At 66.8% G+C, this 17,190-nt stretch overlaps 1 protein-coding gene across 1 annotated transcript; it reads right to left on the reverse strand.

Moving 5' to 3' along the window:
- Positions 1-668: 668 nt before the first annotated feature.
- On the reverse strand, positions 669-17,165 carry CDKN1C (cyclin dependent kinase inhibitor 1C). Its single transcript, XM_059398923.1, has 5 exons — positions 17,086-17,165; positions 2,977-3,091; positions 2,127-2,794; positions 1,484-1,618; positions 669-1,372 (listed from the first exon to the last, which is right to left on the reverse strand). The coding sequence occupies exons 1-4, from the start codon at positions 17,099-17,101 to the stop codon at positions 1,485-1,487; spliced, it is 933 nt and encodes a 310-aa protein (XP_059254906.1). The 5' UTR covers positions 17,102-17,165; the 3' UTR covers positions 669-1,372; position 1,484.
- Between the last annotated feature and the right edge of the window lie 25 nt (positions 17,166-17,190).

The following is a 17,190-nucleotide window of genomic DNA, read 5'->3' on the forward strand; positions in this document are numbered from 1 at the left end:
TTGAGTTCCTCCTCGGCGGAGCCCACCCCTCCCCAGCCCGACCTGGCCCCAGGCGCCTCCCCTCCCCACTCCTCCCTCGCAGGCCTTTGGGCTGCCCCTCCCCCATTGCGAGCGCGAACAGGCCCAGAACCCGTCAGGGGTTCTTCTGGCCCGACCCCGGTGGACCCCGACCCACGAAGCTGGGAACCCCGGAGCCATTGCGGCTCCACCGTGTGCCAGGCTCGAACAGTTGAGAGCCCTGGTCCCCAGGCGCCCTGCGACGGCGACGCAGTAGTCAGAGTGGGGGCGGGGGTGGGGCGTTGGCCCAGCCCCCCGCAAGTGCCCACCTGAGCCCCGTGGGGCATCAGCCCAGGGCGGCTGGAGTGTGGGTGGCTTCCCTGGAGCAGGGAAGCAGTGAGCCCCCCTCTCCCCAGTCTCCAGGTTCAGCGCACAGCCCCGCACGAGGGGGGCGGGGGGAAGGGGTGGCAGAGAGGGCGGGGCCGCTCATCCCTAAGTTAGGGGCCTGCAGCAGGTGGTGGTGGGCCTACCCTAGCCGGAGAAAGTCCCTGTCACTTTGGAACGGTGGCCTAGAAAGAAGCTGGGCTGCCCCCGTGTCCACTGTCCTATCTCCCTAACTTCCGAGGGGTGCCCCAGGAGGAGGCTGGAGGCAGTTCACGCACACACGGAGCTGACTTGCAGCGTTTTTCGGCCTCTTTATTTAGAACCCGGCGGACGAGGGGCCGGGGCAGTGGTGCAGACGGCTCAGGAACCATGTTAACAAATTTGTCTTCAAGTTTAAAATGATCATAATAATAAAGAGAGACAGCGAAAGCGCGGAGAGAACTGCTAGCTAGATGGGCATGTCCGGCGGCTACAGCTTGGGAGCGACCCTCCCCCCAGAGTCCGCTATAAAAATAAATTTACATTTGTCGATAACCAGATGCGGTGAGGTGCCTTTGGCATAACCAATAACCGAGCTACCGCGTGGCAGAGCGGCCCACGCCTCGACATAAATAGAAAATATAAGTTAGTATAACTTTAAAAACTTTTTGTACAAATATACATGTTTTTTTCTTTTTTCCTTTTTTTTTTCTTTTTTCATTTTTTTGCACTGAGTTTCAGCAGAGATTAAACATTTTATATAAATGACTCTTAAAGCTTTACACCTTGGGACCAGTGTACTCCTCGTGCAGAATACATTTAGATATAAAAGACGTTATTAATACATTGCACAGTTTTTTTTTTTTTTTTTTTAAATTTTAAACACGAAACCGAACGCTGCTCGACGGCAGCTGCCGCCGGGTGCTGCTACATGGACGGTCCCAGCCGAGGCCCCGCGCTCCTGTCCTGTCCGCCGCCCCGCGGGCTCTCTCAGGGCTCTTTACGCGCGACGCTGCGGGAGAGAGGCGCGGTCAGCGACAGCAGACAGACAGACAGACAGAGTGGCCGCGAGGACCCCGCGGGGCGACCCCTCCCCGCCCAGCGCGCGCGGGGCCGTACCCACCTCACCGCAGCCGCTTGCGCGGGGTCTGCTCCGCCGAGCCGACGGCTGGAGCGGCGCCAGGGGCGGCGCATCCCGCGGGAACCTCGTTCGACGCCTTGGCCTCGGGCGCGGGTCTCTTGCGCTTGGCGAAGAAATCTGCGGGCGACAGCGCGCGCAGCCGGTCAGGGCGGGGTCGGCCGGGGAACCCAAGAGGGGGCCGGGATGGGGGCGCCGTCCCCGCTCGCGCCGAGGTCCGCGGCGGGTCAGCTTTGTTTACGTCGCCCGCGCAATGTGCTGTGTAAGCATTTCTCCTTGTCCCGCGGCCAAGCCCCCCGGGGCTGCGGCCGCACTTAACCCCCTCCGCGCCGCGCCCGCCGCGCCCGCCGCGCCCGCCGCGCCCGGGGAGGGGCTCCCGCGGCCAGAGCGGGGATCGCGCGCCCAGGGGGCCCGAGCGCGCGCTCCCCCGTCCCTCCCGCGCCCGCCGCTCGGGAGCACAACAGCGGGGCGGGACGGGGTGCGGGCACGGCCGCGCCCTGCGCGCTGCTGGCCCTTTAATGCCACGGGAGGAGGCGGGGACCAAGTGAGGCCCCCGAGGCCGGGGGAGCCCGGCCGGCCGGACAAAGCAGGGCCGGGCCGGGCCGGGGCGGGGCCGCGCGGGACTCACCGGAGATGAGAGGCCCGGGCAGCTTCTTGATCGCGGCGCCTCCCGCGGCAGCGGTGGTGGCAACAGCCCCGCCGGCGGCGGCGGCGGCGGCAGCATTGGCGGCGGCGGCGGCGCCACCGGCTGCAGCGGCAGTGCCCGGCGCGGGGCGCCCCGAAATCCCTGAGTGCAGCGGCTCGGCCAGGGGCTCCTGGCTGCGCGGCGGCGGGACCGCCTCCTGCTCATCGCTCTCCTGCGGCGCCACGGCTGGGGCCGGGGCGGGAGCCACCACCGGGCCGCCGGACGGCGGCGCCGGCGCCTCCCCGAGGCCGTCGAGGGGCTCCTCGGCCGGCGGCGCGGGGGGCGGGCTATCGCCTGCGCCCTCCGGGCGGGGCCGGGGCGCCAGGAGCAGGCGGCAGCGCCCCACCTGCACCGTCTCGCGGTAGAAGGCGGGCACGGAGTCGCTGTCCACCTCGGTCCACTGCAGACGTCCGGGGCCGCGCAGGGGCACGTCCTGCTGGAAGTTGTAGTCCCAGCGGCGCTGGTCCTCGGCACTCAGCTCGGCCAGGCGGATCTGCAGCTCCCGGCTCAGCTCCTCGTGGTCCACCGGCCCGAAGAGGCTGCGGCAGGCGCTGGTGCGCGCGAACAGGGGAAAGGTGCGGCGGGCGACAAGGCGCTCCATTGCCAAGGCGCTGCGGAGACACACGTCCAGCCTGGCCCCGGGCAGCGCGGGCCGGGGCCACGGGAGAGGAGGGGAGAGGAGGAGGAGGAGGAGGAGAGGAGAGGAGGGCGGAGGCCGGGCGCAGGGGAGACCCCGCGCGCTCGGAGTCCGCATTGGCACAGGGACGCGGCGGGAGGGCGGCGCGGCGGCTACCTGGCTGTCGGGCCCTGGGCTGCTCCTGAGTGTCGCTCGCGGTGTCGTCCGGCCGCGGCCGCGCCCCCTCGGTGCCTGTCCTCGCCCGCTCGGCTCGTTCGGGCCTGGTTGGCACCTACCGAGCGCAGAGCACTTGGCCTGTGGAACGCCCAGCCCTCGCGCGCCCCTTTATACGCGAGGGTCGCACTCGCCCCCCCGCGGGGGCCCCGCCGCGATTAGCATAATGTAGTATTTTCAGTTTCAACAACACCGCGGCGATTGGCCCGCGCCGCTCTGCCCCCGCCCCGCCGGCCGCCCGGCCCCCGCGCGCCGCCCATTGGCCGCGTGCACACACCCACCCGAGGGCGGGGCGGGGCGCGCGGGCCGATTGGCGGGGCGCGGGGCGCGCGGCCGCGGGCGGGGGGCGGCGAGCGGGGCGGGGCCCGAGTTAAAGGGCGCTGCGGGCGGTAACGTGACACCGCGGCGCCCCGCCCCCTCGCCCCATCCCCCCCCCCGCCCCCCTCCGGCTCCTTTGTCTGCTGGCGGGGGCTGCGAGGCGGCGGCGGCGGCGGTGGCGCGGGCGCCCCCTCGGCAGGCGCGCCCTCCTCGGCGCGGCGGGGCCCGGCGTCCGGCCGGTTGCGACTCGACCCCCGGGGGCGCCGGCCCCGCCGCCCGCGCTCGCCTTTGGGCCTCCAGCGCCAGTTGACGGGGCTTGAACCCGCCGTGGGCATCCCGTCCTCGGCTGGAGCGAGACGGGGTCTTCGGCTGCCCCCGCGCGGCCTGCGGCGCCCGGGGCTGGCGTCCCTGGCGGGGTTCCGCGCACCTGGAGCCCTGACACACCTGCTGGCCCTAAGGCCGTCGAACCACTGTCCCCCCGCCCCTGCTGGGGCGAAGTCTCGAGACACCTTGGAGAGCCGGCCCTCGGCCCCTGGAGTCCTGGGCTCTTGGGGCCTGCCCAGCCCTGCTCAGTGGATAGGAAACAGACGGAGCCCATCCCGGCTCTACCCACCACGCCGCGGACCAGGTGCCCGGCACCTCTCAGGCTTCGGTGCGGCTCTCTGGGCTTCTGCCGCACAAGGCCCGAGGTCTGATTGTCCACACTGACTGGAGGCTGTTCTTCTGGGGGGGTTGGCTACTGGACAGGGCACTAGAGGCCTCTCCAGGGAGTGGCCCTGGCCCTGGCCCTGCTCAGCGTAGGGCCTTGACTGAGAATACTGGTTCTCTGGGCAGATACACCCGATCACACAGCCCACCCGCAGGTGGGAACTGGGGCTGAGCCGCAGGCAGCCGGACTTCTACCTGTCCCGCCGCCTGCGAGGGCTAGCACCCCCTCATCATGCCCGGTAAATACTGTTTGTTGGGAGAAAACACACCCTGAGGATGATGGCACATGCAAGCCAGAGAGCCCTACTCCAGCTGTCAGGGGACCGGGCAGGACCTGCCAGGACCCACACCCCTTCTCCCCCACAGGCCCGGCCTGGCCCAGCCCCAGGTCCTCCCAGGGCGGCTCTCATCCCCGCGGGGCCAGGCCATGGGCGAGTATTATATTCTGCAGCTTTCCATTTGGCCCAGCCTGTAGTGGGGCAGGGAGCCTAGGAAATGCCTCCAGCCACCACCCCCCACCGGCACCACCCCCCAAGCTAAGAGCAGCCCTGGGCTGGGGGTTCAGGAGGGTCAGGCACCTGTTGGAGGGTTCAGCAGAGCCCTGAGCTGTCGTGAGCCCCTGTCCCAGGTGAGTCCATGAGCCCAGCGAGATAAAGAAGGCTGACTAGACCCCAGCCAGGGCCAGGTGGGTTGCAGGACTCCCCAGGGCTGGGACAGTGTGATAGTGAGCAAACGTGTCCTGGAGGAGGCATCCTGGGTCCGGGGCAGCTGAGGGTCAGGGAGAGGGGAGGAGGCCAACGGGAGTGGGAACTGGCGCAGGGGCGGGCGAGGAGGGCGAGGCAGCGTGCGGGGGTCTTGACGGCAGGACCGAGGCGGTGGTTCACGATGGGTTTTTATTCCCGTCTGTGCGCTGCATTCCTCATTTCCCACAAGCATGGAGATGTTACAATTTCGTATCGTCAGGAATGTGAGGAGGAACCGGGAAAGGTCCCCCAAGCTCTGTGGCCCCCCACACCAGGCTGACGTCACGGGGCCTGGGGCGAAAAGGAGGCCGGGGAGCCCAGTGGTGTTGGCGCCAAGGTCTTGCCAGCTTCCCCAGTGCCACAGCCGCAGTGACCCCAAAATGTGGAACCAGGTGGCCCCCAGGATTTCCCGAGAGGTCCGGATGCCCTCAGTCCAGCTGTCCAGGAGGGCAGGCTGGGGAAGCAGCCCATCCCCAGCCCAGATTCGGCCTCCAGGCCGCTCCCTTCCTCGAGGAACGATGCCACCCCACTCCCAGCCCCTGCTGCAGAGCCTCAGGGGAGCCTGAGCTCCCCTCCCCAGCAGGGACAGCCTGGTCCTATGAACCCCTGCCTGGCCTCGGCTCCCTAAGGCCAGGAGTTGCTTCGGAAAGGAGCAGGAGCAAGCCTGCTCCAGCAACACCCCATTCCCCCATGGGACCCCACCTTCCCCCAGCCCTGTCCCTGGCGGGGGCTGGGCCTAGAGGGCCATTCCCACTACCTCTGGTGCCCACCCTGACGCCTCCGTGGGGACCAGCTGAGCTCAGATGGGTGGGTCCAACACTCCCTCCAGGGACAGGCGTAACGGATTGTGACATGGAGTCCTACCTCCAAGGACTGAGAGTGGCAGCCCCGCACCTCGTGTCACACAGTGTGGCAACAGCTGCCGCCCTTCACTGGGCCAAGGGCTGCCCGGGTGGCTCTCCTGCACCTCCTCACTGGGCCTCACCTGTCCTGCCGGGAAGGCAGGGGGTGGAGCTGACAGAGGGAGCCCGGGAAGCCACCAGGGCCACGCAGCGGGGGAGGGAGCGAGTTTGACTCACCCCCTCCCACTGCCTGGCTTTCTCCCTGCTTTCCCTCGGGGCTTTCTGCTTCTCTTTCTCTGAGGGCCACAGGGACACCTCCCCTCCTGGACTTGTTAGGGCAGGGAGGGGACCTTCTCTGAGTATGTGACCCTGAATCTAGGGAAGCATGGTACCCGTTGGTTTACTGACTTGCTGGTCCCAACAGTGGAGCTGGGTCCCTTCCCCCCAAGCCAGGGATAGAGCTGGGGGCTGGGAGTCAGAGAGAAGGCCCAGGCCTCCACCCCAAGGGGCCCCCCAGGCGTGCGAACATCTGTCCGAGTACAATAGCCAAGCCCTACTTTTGTAATTAAAAATATATCCGAAGCAGAAAAAGGAAACAAAAGGGAAATGTTTGTACTCTTGTGTTGCCGCAGAACCAGGGGGTGCCGGCCCCCGGGCGGGACCAGCAACCCAATCCTGCCTGCATGGGATTCGGGGGCGGGAAGCACCGGCCCCTGCCGGCTTCTCCAGCATACCTCCACCCTGTCCAGCTGACCGATCAGCACAAAGACCACATTCCCAGCCCCTCGGGACCTGGGGAGCCACGGGACCACTGCTGGCCATGAACAAGAGAGCCAAAGGGCACCCACCACCTCCAGCCCCGGGCCCATCCAAACCAGCCAAGCCATCCTGCCCCTCCCGTCCCCACTCTGCCAGCCAGACGGGGTGGCCGCGGGGCCGTCCAGGGAGGGACTCCGGGGACAGAGACCCCCCCCCTGGGTGTCGGAAGCGCTGAATGGCCACAGGGAGCAGAGCCACAAGCTCCCTCTACATGCCCACCAGCCCAAGATGGGAGTGAGGAGCGAATGTTTATTGCCCACTAACACGCGGGGGCTCGTCAGTTCCAGCCGCCACCGCTGCCCACCGGACTCCCCTGCGTGGCACAGGCCTGTTTGGGGTGTCATTTTCTGGATGGGGAGACAGGGCCCATTCTGGGAAGATTGAAGAACTTGGCTCAGCCCCCGGGGGTTAAGGCAGCTAACCACAAAACCCAGGGCCTTGGGTTGTTTCCCTGACAGTGCCACCCGTGCTGAGGGAGTGGGACCCTTTTGCAGTCCAGGAAACTGAGGCTCGATGGGGAGATGCTCTTGCCCAAGCGAGTGGCAGAGCAGGGCGGGCAGAAAGCGCCGTCCTCGGCCACGTGCTGCCGCCTGGTGGCTGACTTCCATGCCGGGGGGTCCCAGGGCTCCCTCCTTCTGGGGAGCCGCTTGGAGCTGTTTCTGGAAGCCCGGGAGGGCAGCCTGGGGCCTGGGGGCTGCCCCTGGCATGCTCCCAGGGACCCTGCAAGGGACGTCTGTCTGCAGGCCTCCAGGACTGCCCTGCAGCGCCGGGGGACATTCCCCAGGCCGACAGCACCAGCCACCTTAAGCCAGCCCTGCACCGGGCTCAGCAACTTGCAACTTGCCTCGCTTAACCCTTCCAAGAACCCCTACGGGCCTCTTGATGCCTGTTTTGCAAGTGGGGAGCCAGAGGTTCAGAGAGGCTGAGCCACCTCTCCATGCTCGGGGACAGCAGACCCGAGGCTCGCCCCGGCCCTGAGCCCCCGCACTGGACTTCCACGAGGGGCCGATGAGCACGAAAGCATGAGAGGAAAGAAAGCGAGTCTCAGGGTTAACCTCAGTCCCCCAAACCTGGAGCCAGAGCTGACCATCTGCCGGGCCTGGGGCCCTGTCCCTGGAGGGCGGCCCCCGCAGGCACCTCTCGTCAGGGAGGGGACCCAGCTCTTGCCCAGCCCAGTCTGCCCTCTCCTGTGTAGATCTTGGCCTGTCCACTGGGTACCCCACCAGGGCAAAGGCCCCATCCACTCCCCACCCCTCCCCCGCAGCCCCGGGCAGGGCCAGCCCTGGGCCCCCACACCGCAGCCCCGCACAGTGGGCCCGGCCAGGCCCGGCCAGACCCCTCAGGAAGGGAAGACGGCTGCCCCGCAGAGCCTCACCTTCTCCTCCAGGAGAGGAGGCCTGGAGGCCCCGAGGAGAGTGGAGAGTTACCGATTAACTAGCGGGCCTCCAGCTCCAGGCCGCCGGCCCAGCTCTGAGCTGGGGCTGGCGGGAGGGGGCGCTTTCCTAGCGCACTTGGCCCAGGGCCCAGCGCCGAGCAGCGAGAACCTTCCTCCCCGCACCGACTTCCCGCGCTCGGCTCGCCCCGCCCCCAGCCCCCCCAGGACGGGCTGTTCTCGGGGCGGCTGCCAGGCACGTCCTCCGCAGGTGCCGGCCTCCCTCCGGTGACGCGTCCACATGCCGCACGACGGGAATCCAAAGCTCGGATTACAGGGGCCGCCTTGTGCTCCTGTCTGGGCCGGGCTGGGGGTCCTCACTCCCCGGGAATTAGCAGGAGGGGCTGGGCAGGCCCTGGGGGAGGCGTGGAGGGAGCAGGGAACAGCCCTGGACGTGAGGGCGCCGCAGCCCAGTCCCCACAACGGGCCAGGGGCCCCTTCCCCTCAGACTCTCAAGCTGAGACTCTGCCTGTCCTCCCCGCTGGTCCAGACCGTTCCTGTTCCAGCACTGACCGTCCCAGGAGGTCCTTGACCATGGGCTCTCCTAGGCTTCAGACAGACCCTCCAGGGCTGGGGAGGGTTTCCAGGGTAGGGGGCAGGCATGCAACCCTGTGGCCAGCTCAGAGCCCCCCCCAGGCCTCCCACCTCCCCTGCGCCCACAGGACACAGAGGAGGCAGGTCCCCAGGACTCAGAGGCTCACTCTCCCAAAAAAAAAGACCAGGAAAAATGAATGTGGGTGAGCTGGTGCCCCCCCAGTCTCCTCGAGCTAGTGGGGACCCCATGAGTCAGCATCTGCTGTCCACAGGGCTTGCAGGGGACCAGCTCCCACCCCGCTCCCAACACACCCACACCGTGTTCCTAGAAGAGCCTGAACGCCAGGGAGGAGACGCAGAGGCCCACGTGTGCACCCTCATCCCGCCCCGGGCAGGGCAAGAGACAGGAGCCCACATGCCCGCGGGGCCCCGGGGCGTGGGGGGCCCCCTGGGCCTCAGGGGAGCGAGCAGGACATGCCGTGTGCCGGGCACAACAGTGTGTGAGCTGCTCCCGTGACAGCCCTTAGCCGGCCCCCAGAGCGAGTTGGGGGCGGCCAGGGCCAGGGAAGGAGAGCCAAACCCCCTTCGTCCATCACCGCACTCCCCCACCCCCTCCCCCCAGCTGGGTGTCAAAGGTGAGCACTGGTCAGTGGAGACAGAGGTCAGCAGGTAGACGTGTCCCAGCCCTGGCCAGCCCGTCCCAGTGTCCTGCAGGCCACACAGAGTAGGGCCTCAGCAGAAGGGACGACTGTCTCCCGCCTCCCTCGATGGCTCGGGCATAGTTTGGGGGTCTGCTGAAGGCTCGGAGGGGACAGTCCCTGAGCCCCGAGGCGGCCAGCCGCAGGCCCTGAGGCGAAAAGCTGGGTGCCTGCTGCCCCCTGGTGTCCACAGATGGCATTGCATCCAGGAGCCAGCCCACCTGCCCCCAGGCTGGGGACAGGGAGAGCCTAGGGGGACCCTAGAGCTGTCCTTAGACCCCCACATTCGTCCCTCACCTTGGGGGGAACTTGGGCAAGGGTCTTGCTCTCCGAGGCCACAAGTCTCAAGTCTAAATGGGGGAGGAGGTGCTGCCCAATGTGGCCGGTCAGGGCTACGCGGGGGGCGGGGGGGGGGGGGGCCTCTTTAAAAAAAAAAAAAACATCACCCCTAGGTGTTTGCAGGGGGGCTGCCACTCTCACACGCACGCATGACTTCTCCTGTCTCCGGTGGGTAGGGGACCAGGGCCCAGGGAGAGGAAGGGGAGTAGCCCCCAGCCTAAGACCACAGAGAGGACCGGCCCCTCCCGGCCCTCCCCTGCAGCTGCTCCGCCCCCTCCCCTTGCTCCTCTTCCTCTTCCTGCCCTGTGCCCCTCATCACCCTCTGCCTCCCCTCCCTCCATTAGTGCTGCTGGTCACAGCCCCAGACCGTCGAGAGCCCCGCGTCCAGCGTGGTCCTCCCCAGTCCGGTGGGCCCGTCTTGGGGCCTGAATGGCCCCCTGCAGACACTCTCCCACGGTGCCTCTGGTCGTCAAGAACAACCCGGCTTCAGCTGCTTCTTGCAACTGTGCCCACTGAACCAGGAACCGTAACCCCTTCCCTGTGCTGGGCGCCTGGGCCTGGCCGGGGGAGCAGCAGACAGGAAAGCAAGCCCCAAGAGAAGAGTGTGCCCCACGGGCTCGGCCGGCTGCCCCCCGAGATCAGCGTGCAGCTGAAGGGAGCCCCGTGAGCCAGCAGGGAAGGCCTGGGTCTGCCCCCAAGCCTCCCACAGCCTCCACCGCCACGCAGGCGGTCTGTGCCAGGATGGTGGGAAATGGGGTACAGCAGGAGCCCTCATAAGAGCCCACCCCAGGTTTGGGAGGAGGAGGGGGACCCTGGGAAGGGCAGAGGTCCCAGGCAGGGAAGTGGCCAAGCTGGTCACAGCTGGTACTGAGTGAGTCCAGAATGAACCAGATTGCTGGGGAGGGCCTGGGGGCGAGGGGTGGCCAGGCGTGGGAGGCTGGGGACTCCAGCTCCAGGAGCTGGTGACATCTTGAAGGCATCAAAGAGCCTTGGAGACTCCTGTCTTGGGGTCCAGAGTCCTGAGATTTGTTGGTGGACGCAGGTGCCGTGAGCAGGTCGGAAGGCGGCGTGAGGACTGTCAGAAGTCAGGCTGGCGGGAAATGACCGGGCCCCAGGCCGGGGCAGGAGCTGGGGGCCCGGAAGGACGGGCTCCGGGAGCGCTGGGCCCCTGGGTTATGGGGCGTGACAAAAGAGAGGGCAGGAGGCATCAGGTAGGAAGGTATCGGGGGAGCTGGAGTGCCGGGGGGAGGGAGCAGGCAGCAGACCTTTGCTGTGGGGGCGGAGGGTGTGCCACAGCCCACAGTCCCCCCACCCCGGGTGTTGGGGGCCCGGATTCCCACTTCTACCTCTGGCCATTCCATCCCGGCAGCATTCACATGGCAAGGGCATTGGGGCAGGGGGCAAGGTAGGAGCACTGCCTGGCCAAGGGGCTTGGGGCTTCAGAGTCAGGCAGAGCAACGGTCCCGTACTGGCCATGTGACCATGGGCGAGTCACTTAACCTCTCTGGCCCTCTGCTTCTTCCCCTTCAAGGCCCCTGAGGAGGCCCGGGGGGCCGTGTCCGCATGTGTCCGGCACAGTGGCCAGCACCCTCCCTATCGTCAGACCTGAAGGGGTGGGCAGGCACAGCCCCGACACCAGCGGCCCCTCCAGCTGCCACTGTAATCTAAAGTGGACATTTGCTCTGAGTGCAGGGACATGGGCTGGTGGGGGGATTCAGACACCCCCCATCACGTGCATTCCCTAATAACCCTTCGGGCAGGGTGGAACAGCATTTACACACTCGGCAGCCTGGACAGCGCTACCAACACCTCCAGAGTCCATGCAGGTGGCCACGACTCCCAGGAGCCCAACCCATCAAACACGCAGCGCTCAGTAGGGCCCTCAGCCGGCCCCAGGCTGGACGCCGGTCAGCAGCCGGCTGCTGCCGGCGGGACCCTCCCCGGGCCGGGCCAGGCAGCCCTGTACCTGCACCTTACGTAGGCATTAGCTCATTAACCCTCCTAGACCGGCAGAGACCAATCTTGTCCATTTCACAGGTGGGGATACAGTCTTGAGAGGACAAGCCCCTTATCGAGACCTGGCGAGTCACAGAGATGCCAGCCCCGGTGGGGGGACTGCCCAGCTCTGGGCATAACTCCTGGGCTCCACCCTGAGCGCAGACCTGCCTGCTGCTGGGCCCCCTGCTGAGCCCCCTTTCCCTCATGCTCCGGATGCTGATTTATGGAAAGTAGTGGAGCAAGTGACCGCCTTGGGCTGGACATTAGCTCTGGTAGCCTGGCAGGCCCCTGTTGGCAGTGTGACCTTGAGCGGGCCCTCCTCCTCCAACGTCCAATCAGGATGTAGGCCAGGAGTGTTTCCCTGGGACCTCAGGGTGGGGGTGGGGCTCCCCTCCAGGGGCTTCCAGGCTGGTGGGTGGAGTCCGAAACAGGTGAATAAACCAGGGCAGGTTTGGGGCCACCGGCCTGCAGAAGGGCTGGCTGCCCGATGCCTCAGGCTCCAGGGAGGACTTTCAGGGCTTGGATTTGTGCCGAGTCCCGTGGGGGCAAGGGGCAGGGTGAGGTGCTGGGGCAGTTGCTCCCTCTTCTTCAGTTTCCCCAAAATATGTGGAAGAGCCAGCCATCCCTGGAACAGAGCAGGGGACCAGAGGCCTTGGGGCGAGGGGCGCCAGGTCCCCTAGAGTCTCATTCAGCCAGTTTCCAGGGAGCCCAGAGCACAGAAGGGCAGCTGCGGCTTCTCCATGCTTGGGTTGTCTCTGTGGCGGCCCCCAGCAGACACCAAATAGGCAGGTGCCTTAAAAGTGCCATCCAGCAGGGGGACGTGGCCGGATGGCGGCCAAGGGCATCACCAGGGTAGGAAGGAGTGCGTAGGCTTGTGACTTCTGGCTTTCTGGAAGTCCTTCCTGCTCCTTTCTGGATGGATTCTCTATTGAGGTCCAATGGACAAGGGTTCTAGAAGACGCTGCATGTGGGATTGGGTGGTCAGACATGGTGTCGTCTCTTCCTGCTGGAGGTTGAGGGGCCAGGAGAGGAGGAGGCGCTGCTTGGGGGAGGTTCAGGTACCTAAGACGCATTTGGGAACTTCCAGGCGCCCCCGGGCATGTGCCTATTGGGAGACCAGTGCCTGGAGGGCAGGAAGAGGGGCGTATTCTGGCCACGTGTCCTGCTTCGGTTTCCCCGCCACAGCCTGGCGATCAGGTGTGGGGCCGCTCTCCCTGAGCCCTGCTATCCTGAGAAGTTCAAGGCCTGCCTCTTCCTGAGTCCGGGCGGCCCTTCTGCCCTCCCACTCCCCCTGGGAGGTCCTTGCCAAGCCAGACCACCAGCTGCTGGCCACTTCCCCTCTGGCCTCCCTGGATGGACACCCCTCCTTTGAAGCTGTTGTTCCTTCCTGAGTGCGGAAGTTGAGGCACAGCGTCCCTCGAGGGGGCTGGAGGGGGGGGCCGTGACCTTGTCATTCCCATCCCCGTGCTGCCGGCCCCACCCCCGCAACTTTCTCCCTTCCTCTGGCCCAAGTTCCAGCGTCTGGCCTCCAGGGACCCATAAAGGGAGAGTGACCAGCCATCCGGGTTTGTCTGGGACTGTCCCCATTTTTACCTGGAGAGCCCCACTTCCCAGAAACGCCTCAGTCCCAAGACAGCAGGGGCAACAGGCGTTTCATGCCGAGTCGGAGTTTCCCGAGACAGGGTCCCCGGCTCCTCCTCTGCTCTGGTCCCCCAGACCACGGTGGGAGGAAGGGGACGCGAGCATCCCAGACGGCATCCGACTAGAGGTCCCAGGTCTCCACCCCGCCAGGGGCCCCTGCCGCAGCCTGCTCACACGCTTCCAGGAGGGCCTTCCTCCTTCCTGGTCACGGCCGCTGGCTGGCTGGAGCCCCTGGAGGGAGTGACCCACACTGCCCACGAGGGACCCTGCGTCCCAGCTTGCAGCCAGGAGCAGCACAGAGCTCGGGAAGTGCAAGGGGAGTGCTCCTGGGTCCCAGGACCCCAGGCCTCTGCCTTCCTTCCACCTGACCCTGGGGTTCCTGGATCACTTGGAAAAGGCCCTATGAGCCAGCCCGGCCTGCCCCTGGGGAACGTGGCCATGCTTCGATCCCGCAAACCCACCCACAGCGTGAGTCAGAACTCCGGGGACCCAGCCTTGGGCAAGGCCCAGCCCCTGCCCGCAGCCCTCCCCGAAGCCTGCTCACAGACCCGCTCCGGTAGAGTCCTTGGGCCCTGCCAGTCCGGCCCCTCATGTGACTCTGGGAAAGGGACTCGGCCCTCTAAGACCCTCAAGCAGGCGGGCTCTGGGACGGAGCTGGCTGGCCGAGGCCAGGCCGGATGCCTGCAGCCGCCCGGGCGCCCCCTGTGCGGTTCTGACCCCAGGGCGGAGGCTGAGGTCCCGCGCCCTCCCCCAGGCCCGACGGGCCGCCTGAGGCCACCGCACAGACGCGGCTGCGGGCGTGCGGGCGCCCCTGCCGGCCGAGGCCTGAAACTGCACCTCGGCCGCCGAGACCGCACCCTGCGGGGCGGGGGCCGGTCCTTCCCGTCCTGGCCAAAACCCCGCGGGCACCGCTGACCAGGGGACACTCGAGGGGAGCCTCGGGCAGTCATACAGGTAAGAAGCGCCGTCGGCCCTCGTCGACCCACGTTTGAAGTGGGCTCATCCCGCCCCTCATCAAACCTCCAGCTCAGACCACAGCCCCAGACCACGCTCTCCGGCCCTGGTCTCCCTCCAGAAGCCCCCACATGCCGCTGCCGGGGCCCAAGCTGCAATGCCATCCTGCCCCGTCTGTCAGGACAGCGTGTCAGCTCCTCCTCCCCGGGGTGGGCCGCATCCCACCCCCACCTCCGCTGCCCCCTCCCCTTGCTGGGACTGCAGAACACCCCCACCCCCCGCCGGCAGCAGGCCTGCGCCCCTCGGTCCCACCGGCCAGAGGCTCCTTCCAGAAGGACCCAAGGGAAGCTCAGGACTCTGCGGGGCTCCGTTGCACGCCGGGCATGACCACCCACTCCCGGTCACTGTAATTTACCCACCACACCTCGTGGGCGGTACCCGCCCCCTCACGCATACACACATACATGCACACACTTGTACACACCCACACACACCCGTGTACACGCACATGCACGCATATGCACACTCGTGTGTGTGCACACGCTTGTACACGCCTGCGTGCACGTTTACACGTGCGTTCATACACGTGCACGCTCACACATATGTGCAGGTGCACGCGTGTGCACACGTAGGTGGTCTCAGGCTCACTATAGTGCCAGCCACACCAGGGCAGTCACACCTGTGAGCTGAGTACCCCCAGCGCCTGGCACAGAGCCCAGCACATGGTGGCACGCGACACAAGCCAGTGGGCCTCCGCCGTCTGGCCCCACCACCCCAGAACTAGCTCTTGGCTCTCACTCCCATCAGGGGTTCTCCGCTTTCAAAACGCTGCCAGCTTGGGCTCACCCCTCGGCCTGGCAGGCTCCTCCCGCACCCGGCCGGTCTTCGCTTATCCTGAAGCCTCCGAGGAGGCGTCACCCCCTAACCCCGCCCCTGATTCCTCCTGGGCCTAGATTAGCCTCAACAGGGCAGAACTGCCTGCCTGCTTGGGCTAGCCGGGAGCCTGGGATCTCCCTGGGGCTGGGAGCCGGCCCTGGGGAAGGGCAGAGTGTGTGCTGAGAGGCTAAGTGAGGGGCTACTCTGGGGAAGGAAGAGCCTGTCGGGGGTTCTAGAGTTCAGGGTTCTGCTGGTCATATGACCCCGAGAGCAGATTTCCCACACTCGGGACCAGGAAGCGCCCCGCCCACACGGAGCCTGTTCAAGACAAACACTCGGGCGAGAGCCCATTACTTCTGCTCCAACCAGTTCCAAGCCCTCCAAAGGCCCTGCTGGGCGCAGGGGAAGGGAGAGGTGAGTAACACTCCTTCCTGCCCACCCCGGGGCCCTCCGCCTCCCCCACCTGCCCTGGGGCAGACCCGAGACTCCCTCCTCCCTCCCTCTCCCGCCACTTTACCCCCAACCCTTGCCCAGAGAACCCAGAAGGAGCCAGGTGATGTCCCCATCAGTCTACGGCAGGCAGCCAGGTCGCAGCTCACAGGCCCTGGGAGGCTGGAGCCTCCTGGGGACAGTCCCATCCCCCGCCCCCCACGGAGCACAGACCCACCTGACCGCCAGTCCTCCCAGGGGTCCTGAATCTCAGGCATCACACCCCCCCCTCTTCCCCAGGCCAGCCCTTCCGTGCAGTTCTTCTGAGAAACCCATGCTGGTCTACCCGCCCCAGCTCTGGGCTCTCAGCACAACTCCTGAGGTCAGCCGCGGACTTTGGTCCCCACTCCCAGCTGTCCCTGGGCACTGGCAGGAGGGCTCCACCTGGCCGGGCCCCTGGTACCCTAAGTTAACACAGGCTGAGGGGAGTTTGGCTTTGACATTTGGGCCTGTGGCCTGGCTCTGGGGGCAGAGCCACAGTGTCCTGGACCAGCGTCAGGTTCCTTATCAGAGGAGCTGTGCTCCCGAGGACAGCAGCAGGGGATCTGGGTAGCTGTGTGCACCCCGGTCCCCCACCCCCAAGTCCCACTGAGGGGCCGCTTGAAGCCAGGTGCACCTGCATTCCGCGGGTCTCTGGTGGCCCCGGCCAAGGGGGTAGAGGGGCAGCCGTGTGACATGAGGAATCGGGGAGGGGTCTCTCTCCCTCCAGAGACCCCGGAGCTGTTTCTGGAAATGCTCCTGTCCCCTGCCTCACCTCTAGTCTCTGTGCGGACCCTAGGGAGGCAGCAGGCCAGACACTGAGCCCTCCCCTTCCTCCCCCTCCCCTCCCCTCCCCCTCATTCCAGCCCCTGTCCCCAGGCCCTCTGCCCCGTCCTCCTCCCAGCCCTGCCCACCCCTTCTAGAAGTCAGAGTCCCGGCCCCCCCACCAACCTGGGAGAAAAGCTGCGGGGGGAGTGGGGGGGCCTGGACTCTCAGGGTGCGCTGGGCCAGAGTCCCAGGTCACCCCAGGAAGGCTGGAGTCTCAGGTCACCCAGAGGGTGTGGGTTAGCGACGGAAGGGCCGGGCCGGAGCTCTCCCCGGGAGGGCTCCCCACCGGACCAGGGCCCTAGGGCAGGAAGGTGCTGGCACGCGCTCCGGCGAGGGCAGCCCCGACGGCGCCCCTTGTTGCGTGAGCCCCCGAGCCGCCGGCCAGGTGCCCCTGACCCGAGGCGCTCAGCCTCTACCCACCTCCCGCAGCCTTCCCGAACCAGGATGGGGAGGGTGCCCGAGGCAGCGGCCGGGCTTTCCTCCTGCTGTCACCCGCCCCACCTCCACCCCCTGGACCCCGGGCACTGAAGGCCTCCCTGGGGCTCAGCTGTGCAATCCAGTGTTCACTTAGTAAAACTCTGGGGAGGCTTCCACCGAGCCACAAAATCTGGTTTCTGCCGGTTGCGGGCTAGAGGCCACGAAGAGCTGCCCTGCCCTAGGGGCCCGGAAGGCCCAGCTGTGGCCCCGACTCCATCCTCGGGCCACTCGGAAGCCCCCTTGGGCTCTGGCTGGAGGACTGGGCGAGGGGGTTAAGCTGCTCCATGGTGATGGGGGGACGTTGTGGGCCTGAGGAGTCTCCCACCCAATAACAGGGACCCCAAATCCATCAGCCCACACCCGCGGGAGGCACCTACCTGAACTGGAGTTCATTCGGCCATCCGGGCCTCTAAGACGGGCTTCGCTCTCAAGACGGGGCGCTGGTGCCTTCCCGTGTAAGGAGAGCCGCGGAGCCTAGCCCG

Source organism: Mustela nigripes, chromosome 1 (genome assembly GCF_022355385.1).
Source record: "Mustela nigripes isolate SB6536 chromosome 1, MUSNIG.SB6536, whole genome shotgun sequence".
Classification (NCBI taxonomy): Eukaryota; Metazoa; Chordata; class Mammalia; order Carnivora; family Mustelidae; genus Mustela; species Mustela nigripes.